The sequence below is a fragment of the Danio rerio genome, chromosome 9 (assembly GCF_052040795.2).
Source record: "Danio rerio strain M-AB ecotype USA chromosome 9, GRCz13ab, whole genome shotgun sequence".
NCBI classification, from domain to species: Eukaryota; Metazoa; Chordata; class Actinopteri; order Cypriniformes; family Danionidae; genus Danio; species Danio rerio.
The window spans coordinates 34814224-34832128 of record NC_141029.1 but is presented as its reverse complement, the minus strand read 5'-3'; the positions used below and the strand labels follow the sequence as shown (position 1 = coordinate 34832128).

The 17905-nt window shown below is 35.7% G+C and overlaps 1 protein-coding gene across 6 annotated transcripts in view; it reads right to left on the bottom strand.

Annotated features, from left to right (window-relative positions):
* cnga4 (cyclic nucleotide gated channel subunit alpha 4) overlaps positions 1 to 17905 on the bottom strand; it is a 39897-nt gene that overhangs the window by 9018 nt on the left and 12974 nt on the right. For 4 of the 6 annotated variants that reach the window (XR_015499653.1, XR_015499654.1, XM_087268115.1 and 1 more), the window contains one exon: positions 15276 to 15405. Coding sequence is in view for 3 of the 6 variants with exons in the window: in XM_087268115.1 (XP_087124241.1) it covers positions 15276 to 15405 (130 nt within the window). In the remaining 3 variants the exon portion in view is untranslated. Of the gene's footprint in view, positions 1 to 4511; positions 4651 to 13548; positions 13903 to 15275; positions 15406 to 17905 lie in introns of those variants that run through there. The other 2 variants (XM_087268116.1, XR_015499652.1) reach the window with 2 other exon arrangements.

Here is a 17905-nt window from a genome sequence, read left to right as displayed (position 1 = left end):
AGTGAAATCTGCGATGTACCTCAGGAGTCTGAATAAGAGAGACAGATCGAGTGGAAGAAAGAGAGGGTCGTGTCCTGCAGGCGCTCAGGGTCTGAGATGCTGGATTTCCCAGATGAAAGATGAAAACAGGGCCTGCCTGAGTTTTTTTTTTTTTTTTTTTTTTTTGTGTATGTGTGTCTGTGATCCAGTCAGGCTGGGATACATGTCTGGACATGACTGCTCAAAGTCTATAATCTTAATTGGCTCTCTCTTGAGATTATGAGTGCTGGTTAATTGGAAAAACACACTCACTTGCATTTATGCCTATTTATGTGCTTAAAACTGTTAGTAGATTGACGTTATCATTTTGAATAATAAAAATTATTTAAATGGATTACTGCAGCAACTGAAAAAAGGTTAACACCGTAGGTTACTAGATGGGGGGATGGGTATAGTGAATATGTTTACATGGACACCAATAATTAAATTTTAAAACAATTAAAGCAATACTCTGATTAAGAGTCTACCATGTAAACAGTGATTTTTGATAACCTTAATCTGACTAAAGTCATAATCCAACTAAACAGAAATCGAATTAAGACATGTGGAGTATGCCGATTTTAGTCACATTACTGAAGTACAGTACAGACACCTTAAATTCACACATGGCTGATTGACACTTTTCTCTGCACCTACTGAGTCATTGAAGGACCACAGACACCTGCATTGTGAAATGCAGAGGTTTTTTTCCCCCCATACAGCGTGCAATATCAAATTAAAACAACACTCCAGCACTTCCAGCAGTTCATACTCGCATCCAATATCTCGTTTGTCACAGAGGGGCAAGCATGAAATGTCCCTGAATGAAAGTGAAAGTGCCAAACTGCAGTTAAAGTCAACAAATTAATAATAAAACACCCAAAATTACATACATCTCTGGAGGAAATGTGGATAGCGCAGTGACACAATGACGTTAATCAAATTATGTGCTATGACATGTAAAATGGGATCATGAAAGAAACATTATAAAAGCAACTCATGTAAACACTGTAATCATATTATTGTCTTATTCAGATTAAGGCAAGTAATTCGATCACTGATGTCCATGTAAACATAGTCAGTGTTGGATAAAACATTGTGAAAAAACATTAACATTTTACATATTATCATTTTTAGTCAAGTGTCAAATTACAAGTGTACAAAATTCTCAACACACTTTAAAATGTACTTGGATTTGGTATGCATTTAATCATTTATTTCTTTTTTTTCCCCTAACTGTAAAACAGATTTCTGTAAGAAAATGAGGGCGAAATATTTTAATTCTAATAAAAAATTTGCATCAGCAAAGACAAAAGCATTAGATAGGCTTAAAATGTCAGTAAGGATGCAGGATTGTTAAAATAATAAAATCCTTAACTAGATGTAATTATATGTCTGTTTATTTTTGTTTACCATGCCAAAAACAGTGCTATAGTATATACACTCATCGGCCACTTTATTAGGTACACCTTACTAGTACTGAGTGGGACCCCCGTTTGCCTTCAGAACTGCCTTAATCACTCATGGCAAAGATTCAACAAGGTACTGGAAATATTTCACAGAGGTTTTAGTCCATATTGACATAATACCATCATGCAATTGCTGCAGATTTGTTGGCTACACATCTATGAAGCGAATCTCCCGTTCCACCACATCCCAAAGGTGCTCTAATGGATTGGGATCTGGAGTCTGTGGAGGCCATTTGAGTACAGTGAACTCATTGTCATGTTCAAAAAAACAGTCTGAGATGATTCATGCTTAAATACATGGTGGTTATCCTGCTGGAAATAGCTGTCAGAAGATGGGTACACTGTGGTCTTAAAGGGATGGACATGTTCAGCAATAATAGGCTGTGGCATTAACACGATCCTCATTTGGTACTAATGGGCCCAAAATGTACTAAGATATATCACCCACACCATTACACAACCGCCACCAGCCTGAACCATTATTACAACTCATCAGACCAGGCAACGTTTTTACAATCCTTTATTGTCCAATTTTGGTAAGCCTGTGCGAATTGGAGCCTCAGTTTCCATGTTCTTAGCTGACAGGAGTGGCACCCGGTGTGGTTTCTGCTGCTATAGCCCATCTGCCTCAAGGTTGAATGTGTTGTGCATTCAGAGATGCTTGTCTGCATACCTCAGTTGTAACGAGTGGTTAATTGAGTTACTGTTGCCTTTCTATCAGCTCGAGCCAGTCTGGCCCTTCTCCTCTGACCTCTGGCATCAACAAGGCATTTGTGCCCGCAGAACTGCCACTTACTGGATATTTTCTATTTTTCAGACCATTCTCTGTAAACCCTAGAGATGGTTGTGCGTGAAAACCCCGGTATATCAGTAATTTCTGAAATAATCAGACCAGCGTCTGGCACTAACAAAGTTCAAAGTCACTTAAATCACTTTTCTACACCATTCTGAGGCCCGGTTTGAACCGCAGAAGATCGCTTTGACCATGTCTACATGCCTAAATGCATTGATTTGCTGCCATGTGATTGGCTGATTAGAAATTTGCGTTAAGGAGCAGTTGGATATGTGTACCTAATAAAGTGGCCGGTAAGTGTAGATGAAAAAACCCAATATGAAGCTATAAACTACATGATTAACTTTTCCAAGGTAGTGTAACTTTATAAATTGTATATATATATATATATATATATATATATATATATATATATATATATATATATATATATATATATATATATATATATATATATGACAATTTTTTTTTAAAAAAGCAGTAAACTCCAGCACACATCTTTGGAGAGCTTTTCTATCCTCAGAGGCTTCAGGCAACATGTGTGCCTAACAAAGGAGCTGCAATTTCCAGCATAACTAAACATGCACCAGTGAATATGAACAGCACTAAATACTATAATCCCTTTTCAAAGAAGAGAAGCATGGGGAAGACAAAAAGAGTTATAATAAAGACACAATTGCACATGCTTATATCATGGGATGACTGATTTACAGGCATTTAACGGCATAAACAACACTATTGTTAGGACAATATGTCACATGTTCCAACACGCACATTTAAATCTGCCTCAACTGATGTACAGAAATGTCAGGTTATCACGAAAAAGAAAGGTCATTTTTGTGTACTTACTCTTCTTTCTCCCACTCTGTTTCTTTTTTCCCCTTAACCAGCCAATGATTTCACAATGTTTTATTTTTTTCTGAGTTTGTCCAGTTGCCAGGTAACCCTGGGTCACATCTGGGGTCTAAATCGAGCACTTTCTCTTCCTAGTTATCAGAGAGATGGGCTGTAATTTATTAGTTTGATAAAAAAGAGAAAGGTATTATACAGCGCCGCCAATCTCCAGCGAGCTTGTTTGGAATTCATGCCCTATCCCATTTCCGGTGCATTCCTTGCGGCATCTCTGAGCCATTCATCTTTAAATTGACCACCTGAGCCAGGTTTCTGCATATTCAGTTGGAGGAAAACACACGAGGGCTTGGACAGCCTAGTCAGCCCTGTAGATTCAACATGTGCTGTGGCTTAATGGAATTACCAATTTGTCAAGGGATTTTTTTGGATGCAAATTTGGATTACTTATATAATATATATTATGTCATTTATTGTGTCACATTTTATAGCTCACTATACACCTGCACAGAGGTTCAAGAGCAAAAGGGTTTCAATCAAACTGTGCTGCATGGCACATTTTCTGATGTCTGAAATACAGACATTTGTTTACATGATATTTTTCCACACATTACAATTATGCAGCAAAGTTTTTAACTTTTTTGTAATGATTTAGAGATTGTATCAAATTCTGTTTTGTCTTTTGTCTGTTTCAACATTTTAGGTCAAAAATATTAGGACTTATTAGGGAGATAACTTATTAGTATTTATTATAGTTTGAAATTCTGTAAATTTAAAACAAAAATTACCTCAGTAAAAATGAGTTTTTTATTTAATTAATTAAAATTCATTTTAACCATTTATCCTGATTTAAAACTGGTCGTAATTGGTTTGTCTAGATATATACAGTTGAAGGCAGAATTATTAGCCCTGCTTTTAATTAGATTTTCTTTTTTTAAATATTTCCTAAATGATGTTTAACAGAACAAGGAAATTTCATAGTATGTCTGACAATATTTTTTCTTCTGTACAAAGTCTTATTTTGTTTTATTTTGGCTAGAATAAAAGTAGTTTTTAAATTTTGTTAAAACCATATTAAGGTCAGAAGTATAGAAGTGCCTTGAAAAATATCTAGTCAAATATTATTTACTGTCATCATGGCAAAGATAAAATAAATCAGTTATTAAAAATAAGTTATTAAAACTATTATGTTTAGAAATGTGCTGAAAGCATCTCTCCATTAAACAGAAATTAGGGGAAAAATAAACACAGGGGCTAATAATTTAGGGGGGCTAATAATTCTGACTTCAACTGTATATAGTGTTGGATGTATTATGATGTATTATCATTTTTAGTCCCGCACAAATTACAAATGTACAGAAAATTGACAGTACACAAACTCTGAAATCGTGACTTTGTTATGCATTTATTCATCCAAAAATATTTCTTAAATGGCACTGGGATGAAATATTGCAGCATTAAGTCCTTTTTTGTCCTTGTAACTAGTGTAACTAGTTTTTGAAGCTACTGTAAAACAGATTTCTGTAAGGAAATGAAAGCAAAATATTTTAATTTCAATTAAAAAAAAATATTGCATTAACAAAGACAAAAGCACTAGAAAAGCTAAAAAATGATAATAAGGATTCACAAGCGTTAAAATAGCTAAATACTTTTTGTTAGATATAATAATACATGTTTATTTTTTTGGTTTACCACAAAAAAAAAAAAAAAACAGTGTAATGTATATAGATGAAAAAGACCAATATGAAACTATAAACTACATAAAAAGTGTAACTTTTTGTGCAGATTTGAAGGAAGTATCTATTTTATAAATTATATATAATTTATATATATAATTTATTATATTATAATATATACTATATATTATATAGTATTAAATTTGTAATAGATATAATATATACTATATAGTATATGTTACAAATTTGCTTAAAAATAGCAGTGAGGTTCAAAAGCAAAAGGGTTTGCATCAGACTGCGCTGCATGTTTTTGGCACAGTTTTGTTTCAACATTTTAGGTCAAAAGTATTATGACTTATCAAGGAGATAACTTATCAGTATATTTTGAGATTCTGCAAAAAAAAAAAAAAAAGTATATATATATATATATATATATATATATATATATATATATATATATATATATATATAAACCTTTATCTTCATTTTTTAAATTTGCTTATAATTCATTATTATGGCTCTCAAAATCTTGTCATTTTGTCAAATTTAATCTCCTTTTTGACATTTTATGATATAACTATATTATTTGTTTATCTCAGTTTACTTTTAAACTGATAATCAGATTGGAGCAGTAAAATGGTTAAATCTGCTAAATAATAGTTAAATCTAGTGTTTTTAAATTAAGACAGCTAGCAAAAAATAAAGCAATATATACCAAAACAACAGTTGGAGACAGTAATCCATGCTTTAGTGACCACTCGGTTAGATTAATGTAATGCACTGTGTGTGTGGAGTAGCGGATCTTGCCTGTTTGCAAATGGTTCACACCTGTTAACTGGTACTCACAAATATGACCACATTTCCCCTGTGTTACCTTCTGTTCATTGGTTGACAGTGAATTTTAGAATACAGTTTAAGATTGATTTGTTTTTAAATCCCTCAATGGTCTTGCCTCACCTTATATCTCTGAGCTGATACACCCCTATAAGCCCTCTCATTCTCTCAGGTCAGCTGATCAGCGCCTCTTGATTGTGCCAAAAACAAAGCGTATAAGCTTAGAGGGGATCGTGCTTTCTCTGTGGTACGTCCTAGACTTTGGAATGATTTGCCGCCTCCCATTAGACAGGCCTCTTCCAACAAACATATTTGACTGGTGGACCAAAGCTTACAGCAGATCTTTTCCACCAGATGCCGAAGTGGCCATCTTTGGTTTCTCACAAAACACATCTCTCCCTCAAACAATGCAAGACTCTTTAATGCAAGGCATGGTGGAGGCTAAAAGACTAGTGCTTAATAATTGGAAATCACCTTTACCCCCCCTCATTCCAGAACTGGTTTTCTAATATGATATATGTTATTCAGATGGAGAGACTCAGATTTTAAGGACTAGATCAAAAAATTTTTGGCTACTGTATGTCTACAGTACGAGTCAATGTTTGTTCTTGTTCTATGTGCGTATATACAGCTGAAGTCAGAATTATTAGCCCCTTTGAATTTGTATTTCTTTTTTAAATATTTCCCAAATTATGTTTAACAGAGCAAGGACATTTTTACAGTATGTCTGATAACATTTTTTCCTCTGAGGAAAGTCTTATTTGTATTATTTCGGCTAGAATAAAAGCAGTTTAAATTTTTTTTTTTTAATTATTTGAAGGTCAAAATTATTAGCCCCTTTAAGGTAATTTTTTTGATAGTTTACAGAACAAACCATCATTATACAATAACTTGCCTAATTACCATAACCTGCTTAGTTAACCTAATTAACCAAGTTAAGCCTTTAAATGTCACTTTAAGCTGTATAGAAGTGTCTTGAAAAATATCTAGTCAAATATTATTTACTGTCATATGGCAAAGATAAAATAAATCAGTTATTAGAAATGAGTTATTAAAACGCAAACACACACACACACACACACACACACACACACACACACACACACACACACACACACACACACACACACACACACACACACACACACACACACACACACACACACACACACACACACACATCTTAAAATTAAGGAATTTAAAAAGACAGGCCTCTTCCAAGTTCTCATTTAAATCAGCTCTTAAAACTCCTACTTTAAAAACTGGTTATTTTAATCTATATTCCTTTTTAGCTACTTTAACAATATTTTATCTTTTATTTATCTTATATTTTATATAATAGTATGCTTATTTTGTTGTATATTTTCTGTACAGCCCTAAAGTTCTGTATAAATATAGTTTGACTCGACTTTATAATTTTGACATTTTATGTTTATTTTGTCAACATTAACTTCTCATTTATGATTATTCCAATTATTTTTTTACCAATGTCTGATATTTCCCTTATGGGAGGAAATATACTTCCAAAAAGAGAAGCTGCACTTGCCTAAAAAAAACAGCCTGGCACCAGCGGTGTTGCCAAACCGGCTGCCGAGTGAACTAACTCGCCTTAATAGGGACTTTGGAATTCATATTGCATCACCAACAGTCGCTGTCGATCATGTCACCATAAATCGCCAACTTTCACTGAAAATGAATGACTTCCGGTCATTTGGTCACAGCAAATCACCGTATGTGTGTCTGCCAGGGATCTGGAAGCAGTGTGGTTATGAAATGCCAGAAAGACACAAACTCTGGCATTTAGGAAAGTGCACAGATGCAGTCCGTGAGAGTTGAAGGTGACGGAGAGCCAAGTCGAGAAGCGCAGGGATTTGTTTAAAAGCTTCTGTCATCCTCCCCTGAGTGTCACTTACGTGTCCCTGCTTAGATAATTAATTACACAGAAATGTCGTGGAACCTGTTATACATAACAAAACTTACAATCCACTACAAAAGGTAAACAGACAGAAATAAGTTATCATATGAGAATATTCACAGACCAGAATTAGCTAAAATGCAGCCAGTACTTTAATTTAGAGAGCCCAATGTCCTGTTTACACCTGCAGGGTTTTCCTGCATAGAGAATTATGAGGCGGCCATCTCCAAAAATAAGACAGACAGGCAGTCATGAATACAGACAGACCCCAAATGATGCTCTGGTCATGTATTTAATATCATTTAATGTTAGCCTCTAAAATAAGATGATGTTTTACTTAATAAGATTACACATAAGCAATGTGTTTGTTTCAAGTAGCAAAACTTTCATGATCGCAATACAACCCTGCACCTGATATCAAATTTAGATGACAAAGGAAGACAAACTCCCATTTACACTTGGTGTCTTATTCCAGACACGCATTGTTGGATTTTTTTTTATCGGCCTTTAATATTGTAGCTTGTCAGGCTGTACGAATGTCACACCTTAAGATCTCAGCTGTCACAATGTCAGGCTGCATGACAATCAAAACGCATCAAAATCGAATGCATGCAAGAAGACCCATCTGGAGTTTTACGTCATCAATCGAAGCAAAATGAAAGTCGATGATAGTCCAACTAAACATATCTAACCCTGACAGGATTTAATTGGAGGAGGTTTTTGATTGCAACGGCCATTAAAGGGCTGTCGGTGAACATGTCACACCTGAAATCAAAGACTACAGATCTTAGCACAGGACTGAAAAAAATATGTTTTGGATTTTCCAAATTTGTCTCACATCAACAAACTGGGGCTAAGACTACCTTGTCCATTTTCTTGATTTCTTTGAAAGGAGCACCTAGGGACAGGTGTATGTATGGGCTACAAGTGTTTTTCAATGCAATATTACAAAATAATTAATGAAATGGACCGGCCTGATTTTATCTGTTCCAGATTCAACAACTCACTCAAATGATCTGTTCAGAAAGTCTGCAGTTAACAATCTATAGAATCGAGAGTGAGTCTGCAATTAACAACTGATTCAAATGATCAGTTCAGAGCAAATCTCAAGCTTCTCTTCTCACCTTGACTGCCCACAACTGATGAAAATATACACTCACTGGCCACTTTATTAGGTACACCTTACTGTACCCCAGTTTGCCTTCAGATCATTCATGGCATAGATTCAACAAGGTACTGTAAAATTACTCGGAGATTTTAGTCCATGCTGACATGATAGCATCACGCAGCTGCTGCAGATTTGTTGGCTGCACATCTATGATGCGAATCCCCCTTTCCACTACATTTCCTGTTCTTAGCTGACAGGACTGGCACCCAGTGTGGTCTTCTGCTGCTTTAGCCCATCCGCCTCAAGGTTGGACGTGTTGCAGGGCTCGAAGTTAACCTTTTTTCTTGGTAGCACCGGTGCTCCTAACTTCAAAAATATACGCGCACCAGACAAAATTTAGTCGCACCCACCGAAAATTATGAGCACCGTTATTACACGTTTTGTATTAACAAATTTATTGCATTTGAAATCAACTGTAATCAAAACTAACAAATAAGCAAAAATCTGCATGCGCCCACGGGCCTTGCACGCACTGCTTGACGTGAAAGAGATGAACTGAATGAAAAATAATAACTGCTGTTCTCACGGGTGGTGGCTGATATTGCACAGATGATTTTGACATATAACTTATTTTTTGCATACGTCATCTTAATATCAATAACAGTCTTTTCACGAGCTGCAATATTAGTTTAACCTCGGTGAATGCATGCTCTTTAGCGATGGTGAACACGGTGTCAATCCCACGACTAACAGCATTGTGACTATTAAATGAAGGATTAAACAACGTTTCAAGAGTTCCCACTTAGATATGCTTGGCATTTAAAGCAGGTTTGGCATGCTGTCCCGGGAGAGAACCCTGAGCTCGGAAAAATTTGAGCCCAGGGCTCCCGCCCGGTCAATAAGCATATCAGGGGATCCGAGATCAGGTAGGTCTCGATAGCTCCCCCTTTAGAAAGGGGAGAAAAAGGAGGAGATGGGGTGGAAGGGGGGATTCTTCCAAAATGAAGATCAATCAGGATCAAGAGCAATAAGGAGAAAATCAAGAGCAATAAGGAGAAAGTGATCCATTTATATTAAGCTAGGATCACTCTGATTGGATTATTACTGATTACGGATGAGTGGCCAGCAGTGCTCAATCATATCACGTGCCCCTCTCGAAATTAGTTTATGAAACTTCACTAGAACATCTTGTGCTTAAAATGTGTAGATTCAGTGGAAAACACGGTTACCTGAAAACTCCGTTCTACCGGCTTTACGGTGAATGCTTTAGTCATATTCATAGCGGACTTTAACCACTGGAAGTCTTTTATCCACTCTTCGAAAAGTGTAAATGCTGGATTGACATTCATTATATGATCAATAATCAGATCTGCCATTATCTGTAACTTTAGGTGATTTCTAAAACTAAATCTGCCTGTGTTGTTTCTATTCTCTCTGTCATCGAAACTGAGTGATAGACAGCTGATATTTACCAATCCATTCATGTTCTGTTTTAGCGCAGTGGGCCAATAAGAAGCGCTTGAAGGCGGGACAAGCATTGTGGTCTTTGTTTACTGTAGCAAGTTGACATGTCAACTGTTTTAAACCATTCCTGAGGTTAGTTTGGTGTTTTTAAGGTGCATAATGTGTGAATGCCTCCTAAATCCGTAAACATTTTTGCTGTGAAAACTGGTCGCACGACACCAATTTTATGCACCCACACAAATGCTTCTAAATATAATTTGCCGTCGCATAGATAAAATTTTTGGCGCATATGTGATTAAAATGGTCGCAATTTCGAGCCATGTATTGTGCATTTAGAGATGCTCTTCCGCATGCCTCTGTGGTAATGAGTGAAATACAGCTACTGTTGCCTTTCTTTCAGCTCGAACCAATCTGGCCATTCTTCTCTGACCTCTGGCATCAACAAGGCATTTGCGCCCATAAAACTGCCACTCACTGGATATTTTCTCTTTTCTCTGACCATTCTCTGTAAACCCTAGAGACGGTTGTGTGTGAAAATCGCAGTAGATCAGCCGTTTCTGAAATACTCACTCCAGCCTGTCTGGCACCATCATCCATGCCATGTTCAAAATCCCTTAAATCACTTTTCTCCCTTATTCTGATGCTCAGATTGAACAGCAGCAGATGATCTTGACCATGTCTACATGCCTAAATACATTGAGTTGCGCTCATGTGATAGGCTGATTAGAAAATTGCGTTAACGAGCAGTTGGACAGGAGTACCTAATAAAGTGGCCGGCGAGTGTAAGTTACTAATGCAGAATTGTTAGATTTAAAACATTTATTAAATGTGAGTAAAAATGCAGTGAACAGTTGAGCTGTTTAAGGGTAGGGTAGGCCGTTTCAGAGAGGCTAGCAATTGCAAGCAAGCTTTAAAACACAAAGATCCTGCTCTCCCTGGATAATAACTGACCAAAGCCATGCTCAAAACACATGAACACAACACACACACAGGCAGACCTGAGGCTCAAGTGACAAGACGAGAGAGTGAGATTACCTCATGTCTCATTTACCAGTGAGAAAGCAATACAGTCCAAAAAACATAATATATCACAAAAATAAGTCAGTCTGCATAGTGGAAACGCACTGATGATTTATCCTGTCTGCAGAAACAGGGTGCACAGAGCTTTGTAAATCCATATGTTGACATCCAGGATGAAAGACCAGCCTACTGTAATGTTTGGGGTGACATTTTGATTGGAATTTTTTTGGTCCTACGTCTTCCACAGACTACATAAATACATTCAGACCACTCAACCTAAAGAGTGCTTTTGAGATTTTCAACCAGCATAACAAAATACTTGGACATGTCAATATATGTGTTTACTGTTGCAATTGGAGGCTTTATTTAAAAACTGAAAATAAATGTTAAGCTAGTCCTGCATTTACCTAGCTGGAGTTGCATGTATTTAATATAAAACTAGTATGCTTACATTGCGTTCATTAGAATGCCATAGACTGCATAATGTTTATATCTGTTCAGAAGGAATATTGCTTAAGTGGCATAAATCTCCAGAAACAGTTTTACAAGACCATTTATATCCCTAGAGATTGGACCTAGAAAGAGAGCTCAGTTTTTACCTTATTTGATAGGTTTGTGAATATTAATGAGCTCTGCTCTTACTCTTATCTCTGATGCTTAAACAGTGTGATGTACTCTGAAATAAACATGCCAAATAATACTTCAATTTTCAAAAAAAAAATTTTGAACAAGCTAAGATGTCCTGTTAAATGGCTATTGTTTCAACTGAATGGTTGAACATAAAGAGGTTTATGTTAGGAGCGAGTGAGCAATCTGTCGGCAACTGATGTAAGAGTTATGTGTTGAGAATAAAATATAGTCTAAATTATAATTATATTTGACAAAAGGGACCTACAGAGATGTATTTAGAATTGTATGGGCTTAATATGTATGAAAACACGGGCAGAAATCAATATCAACCCCTGCATCAACAGATGAGTTTATTGCTGTCTTTTCATCTAGAATTATCACAGTAAGAGCTGAGTGCTATGACCTGATGCATAAAGGTGGACTAAACACTTGTTCAATAGTTTACATGTGCTCAGTGGTAGTAACTAATTACAAATACTCAAATTAATTGAGTAGTTTTTCTTAGGAATTGTAATTTACTAAGTAGTTTTAAAAATGTGTACTTTTACTTTCCCTTGAGTACATTTTTAGTGCTGTATCGGTGCTTTTACATTACTACTTTCCTTCAACCTGCAGTCACTACTTTATTTTTTCTTGTTTTGGGGGATTAGAAAATTCAATCCTGCGATTCCTGTCCAATAAAATCACACATCAAAGGTAAATGAACTACCTCAAGACATGGCTGATTTATAATTGCAGCAAACAGTTTGGAAGCATTAAAAGTGACCAAGATGTCCAAAATATTTACACACATTGACCAAGAGACTGTTTAGATGCATGTCACAGATGAGAAGATGATGGATGTTGCAACAGATTTACACAAGATACATGTTAAACTAATAAAAGATACAGTTGAAGAGACTTTCCCAATTTCCTTACATGTACAGTTTGAGTCCCACATACATAGGAAATATTATCAGCTGTGTTATATTCAGAAAATGGCGTCATGGTGTAGCACGATCGCCTCACAACCAGAAGGTCACTGGTTCGAGCCCCGGCTGGGTCAGTCAGCATTTCTTTGTGGAGTTTGCATGTTCTCTCTGCGTTTGCGTGGATTTCCTATGGGTGCTCTGGTTTCCCCCACAGTCCAAAGACATATAGATGAACTGAATAAGCTAAATTGGCTGTAGTGTATTTTTGTGAATGCAAGAGTGCTTTGATGTTTCCCGGTTTTGTTTTTGGGCTGGAAGGGCATCTGATGCGTAAAACATATGCTAGATTAGTTGGAAGTTTATTCCGCTGTGGCAACCCTAGAGTCATAAAGCGACTAAGCCGGAAAAGAAAATAAATGAATGAATATTCAGAAAAAAATGGGGAAAAATTATTCTTTAATTGTTGAAACCTCACTAAGAAATGTGGCCAATCAAACGCTGAGGGCGTACATATTAATGATCCCATGTAACTTACCACCGTCAGTGATTGGTTCTAATTGGCCTGTTTTTACTGCGATTTTTAGACTTCTGGGATTTACATGAAAATGAGGAAATGTTGGTGTTACAGACTCATTGTATGTCACAATTATGCACTGAACTATCCCTAGATATATCTAAAATTTAATTCTATGGCACATTTAATATGTTAAGACTTTTTGCCCTATGTAATGTCTTTTTATTTGCTATGTTTACATTTGGGTGTTAAATACATTTTGTTATTTTCACTTGTTCATTGCACAATGTTCAATAATTATCATTAGTAGTTATCAGTGATTTGGTAAACATTTTCTTGCAAAATAAACATTCATCAATAAGTATTTTTAATATTTATTATCAAAGTACTTTTTTTTTACTCAAATTGAACTGAAAAGTGCTTTTTTAACTATAATTTAACTAAAGTAACAGTATCTGCACTTTTACTTAAATGCTTGACGTGTCCACCATTGCTAATTTTTGAGGTTGAAGGTTGAAAATGGTAAAACTTTTTTTAAACCTGTATTTAGCTTCATTCACTTGTGCTTGTTATTATAAAAAATACAAGCATCTCAATATCAGGCATAAACAGGCTCTGAGTGCAGAAAAGTTACTTCCTCTTTTCTGTTGCAGCAGCAGATACACATCCACACACTTGCCAATCAGTTCAGAACTGCGCATCTATAAATGAAATTACAGAACATATTACACTTCTAAAGCTGTGTGTATGCTGGGCAAAATTCATTTTGAAGCATTTGCACACCTGCTCCATTGCAGCTCTGGCTGCTGTTATGATCACAACTTGCAATTGGCTATTTATAGAGATCTCCTGCTCCAATCTGAGGAACAGATGATGCATCTATGTTTGTGAAGAGGGTTAACCGTCCCTGGTTTGCCCACAAGTCTCCGGTATAAGTGGCGCTTGAATTGACGTCCCCCAGTGTGAATTATGACACTCTAAATTGACAGTTTTCCAATGATCGTGGCAATACTTTGATTAGAGAGAGGGATAAACAAAAACAAACGCACCTGTATTTTCACAGGAGAACTGCGACCGAGTCCCGCGAGACCTGTAAAATGGACGCCCCGTTTCCACCTCAAGGCAATTACGTGCCATCTGCTCTAGTCTGCGTTGCGCAGAGCCGCTTTGTTTTTGGGGTTGTTGATGTAGAATTATGCGCTTTAAATTGACATAATCCATGACAGATTGTGATTGACAGCCGAAAAATTAATCATATGGCTAAAACGAGTGGTCAGTTACTTTCACAGAGTAAAGTGAACACCTGGAGATCAAACCATCAGCCAAAACTGCAGAGTTGGTGAGACAACGTGAAATAATGGGATGCTATCTATTATTTCGGTTCTATGGAGAAAGCGGGATTGTTTTATTACACTTTTTGCACACATTTACAACACAAATCGGAAAAGGTTTTCTTTCCGGATATTTTTTTCCATGGTTTATGTCTCCTGTCGTAATTGTAGTTTTATTGGATATCAAGCCTCTTTTGGCAGTGAACATCTGGGCATCTAAAGCAATAATGGCAACATTTACACTTGTATCTCAAACACCTGCGAATTCTCACCGAGATGTATGAATATATTGAATCCATCTCATCTGAATATGTAATTCTTCCCCTCTCTAGTGTGGAAGAAAGCCCAAATCGATTCTTTGTGTTATAAATGCTGTTGTTGTTGCTCACAAGTCATTAACCATATAAGGAGTACTAGAGTGCTTCCAATGTATTTTCTAAGACTTCTGATTATTAAAAATAAGAATGCGAAGTAAAAATGTAATAAAAACCGTAATAATCATTGTTTTTAGGATTAGAATAGCAAAGTAAAACAACATGATATCAAATAAGAGTTTGCAGTGTTAACAGCTTAACACAGTGTTTTTGTAGAAGCTAAATAACTGGAAGCAAATGACACCACCGTCTTTTGCTTTAGAAAATAAGGAGCAGAACACATTTCCTGTTAATAACATTCTTTCTTTGCCTATTTTTAATAAAGCCTCTTTTTGGCTGCTTTACAGTCAAAATCTTAAAGACACTAACCTGAGGACAACAATGATCACCACTAGTGGGTAACACTATACACCCAGTGGTAGGCCAGTAATTTGCTACCACAGCAGGACCCGACGCAGGAGTGTAGTTCAGACAGGCCTCCGGTACACCACCACCATCACTCAGACAAATAGAGAGGAAGAGAGAGAAGAATAAGCTGTTGCTGTATTTGAGTTCACTTCATTTGATTTTAAGCAAGATAAGACATGCACGTTCTGTAATGTGTTCAAAACAAACACACTTACTCAAACACAGTTACACAGTTTACAGGTCAAAGCTGGAGTGGGAGAGCTGGGTTTCGCAGCTCAATGAACTCAAGAACCAAGTTGAAGGTCGTTGCATTTAGGTTTGCATAATAGTTAGAGTCCATATGAAAAATATATTCTTAGTGTGTTGTTTAACTGAATTATGAGGTTGTTCACAACAAGTACTAAACTGAGTTTAGTTTTAAATATCTATACTACAACCATAATAAGAATGGGTGTGCATATATGCCTCATTAGGACTATTTTCTATGTGCAATGATTAAAACCAGTCCATGGACACTCAAGAATGGCAGTTGTATGCAATGGCAGTTATACAGTTGAAGTCGGAATTATTAGAGCCCTGTTTATTTTTGTCCCCCATTTCTGTTTAATGGAGAGATTTTTTTCAACACATTTATAAACATAATAGTTTTAATAACTCATCTCTAACAACTGGTTTATTTTATGTTTGCCATGATGACAATCAATAATATTGATATTAACTAGATATTTTTCAAGAAACTTCTATGCAGCTTAAAATAACATTTAAAGGCTTAAGTAGGTTAATTAGGTTAACTAGGCATGATAGGGTAATTGGGCAAGTTATTGTATTAAGATGGTTTGTTTTGTAGCCAATCGAAACAATATATAGCTTAAAGGGGCTAATAATATTGACCTTAAAATGGTGTTTAAAAATGAAAAATTGTTTTTGTTCTAGCTGAAATAAAACAAATAAGACTTTCTCAAGAAGAAAAGATATTATCAGACATTGTGAAAAATTCATTGCTCTGTTAAACATTCATTCATTCATTCATTTTCTTGTAGGCTTAGTCCCTTTATTAATCCGGGGTCACCACAGCAGAATGAACCACCAACTTATCCAGCAAGTTTTTACACGGCGGATGCCCTTCCAGCCGCAACCCATGGGGAATCTGTTAAATGTCATTTGGGAAATATATTTAAAAAAATAATAATTCAAAGGCGGTTTAATAATTCTGATTTCAACTGTATGTATGAATATCTATATCTGCAAAAACCCTTAGCAGATCAAGAACACAATGCAAAATTTAGCTAGCAAGACATTTTAAAAGGGACCTTGGATAATATTATGCAAAATTCTCATAATTCTTTAAAACTATATCTCAAGTGCCTGTATAAATCCAGCTTATAATGGTAAAAATCCACCCATACTTTTTCCATAATCTCAATAAATCACGAGAGGTATCTGAAAATACAGTTTTAGATTGCCCCCTGATGTGATGTCATAAGCCCCGCCCATTGCTGCTAACTACTGTATCTGGGGTGCATTTCCCAAAACATTGTTAGCCAACTGAGGTCATGAAAGTGACCACAAAAAAAAAAAAAAACAAGTTAACACATGGTACATCCTATATCTTTCATTCCATACATTTACACTTTTCATCCTCTGTTTGTTAGGAGATTAAAAAGCATGCGTACACGCTGGGAGATCCCTGGAGTGACACTAGGGAGCCTGCTTATTAAAGCAAATTAACAGAGAATAAAGACAGCAAAGCAGTCCTTTGATGCCATGGTCGTTATTGGAAGCAATAATCTGACATCATTTTGAACTTTTTTATTGGGAACATTTATCACTCTACAGCCTGTGTGATGTCATTATAATGACAGTTTTCAGGAATAGCTAGATTTTTCAACAACAATGATGGTATTATTACACATAACTAATATTAACATGATATCTGCAGCTGTTTAAGTTCACAGACATAACATATATATGTTTATGTGAACTTTGTGCTTTTGATACCACTTTATTTGATTATTTTTGAAGGTTATTTTGAAGATGCTAAAGGATAACTGTAGTTTAATACATAAATTGACTAAGCTTTAATATGCATGCAAATATTAAACTTTCTTGATGAAGCACTGTGATGTCACACACGATAAAACCAAATAGTCTTGTGTATCTGGACGCAGTAGCTCATTTGCACTTAAAAAGACACAGACAAAAACAATTTTTGCTTCCTCTTCTTTTGATTCCTAAATTGGAATCTACAGCATGGTAATAAATAATATGTGGTGTATTTTGAGGTAAAACAACAGACACTTTCTGGGGACACCTGAGACCTAGGTATCTTGTAAAAAAAGTAAAAAAAAAAAACAATAATAATAAAAATAGATGTAAAAAGGACATTTTGAGTAAATGTTTTAAAACACAAAAAAAACAAACTCAAAGTTGAAAATGTTTATCAATTTTCTAAAAGGAATTAAAATCTCATCAGTTTGATGAATGATTGATAAATGATTAAAGCTACAAAATATCCTGATTTTAAAGAGGACGTGCATAGAAAGATTGTAGCAAGGACATAAAAAAACACTATGTAGGTGAGGCTAATATAG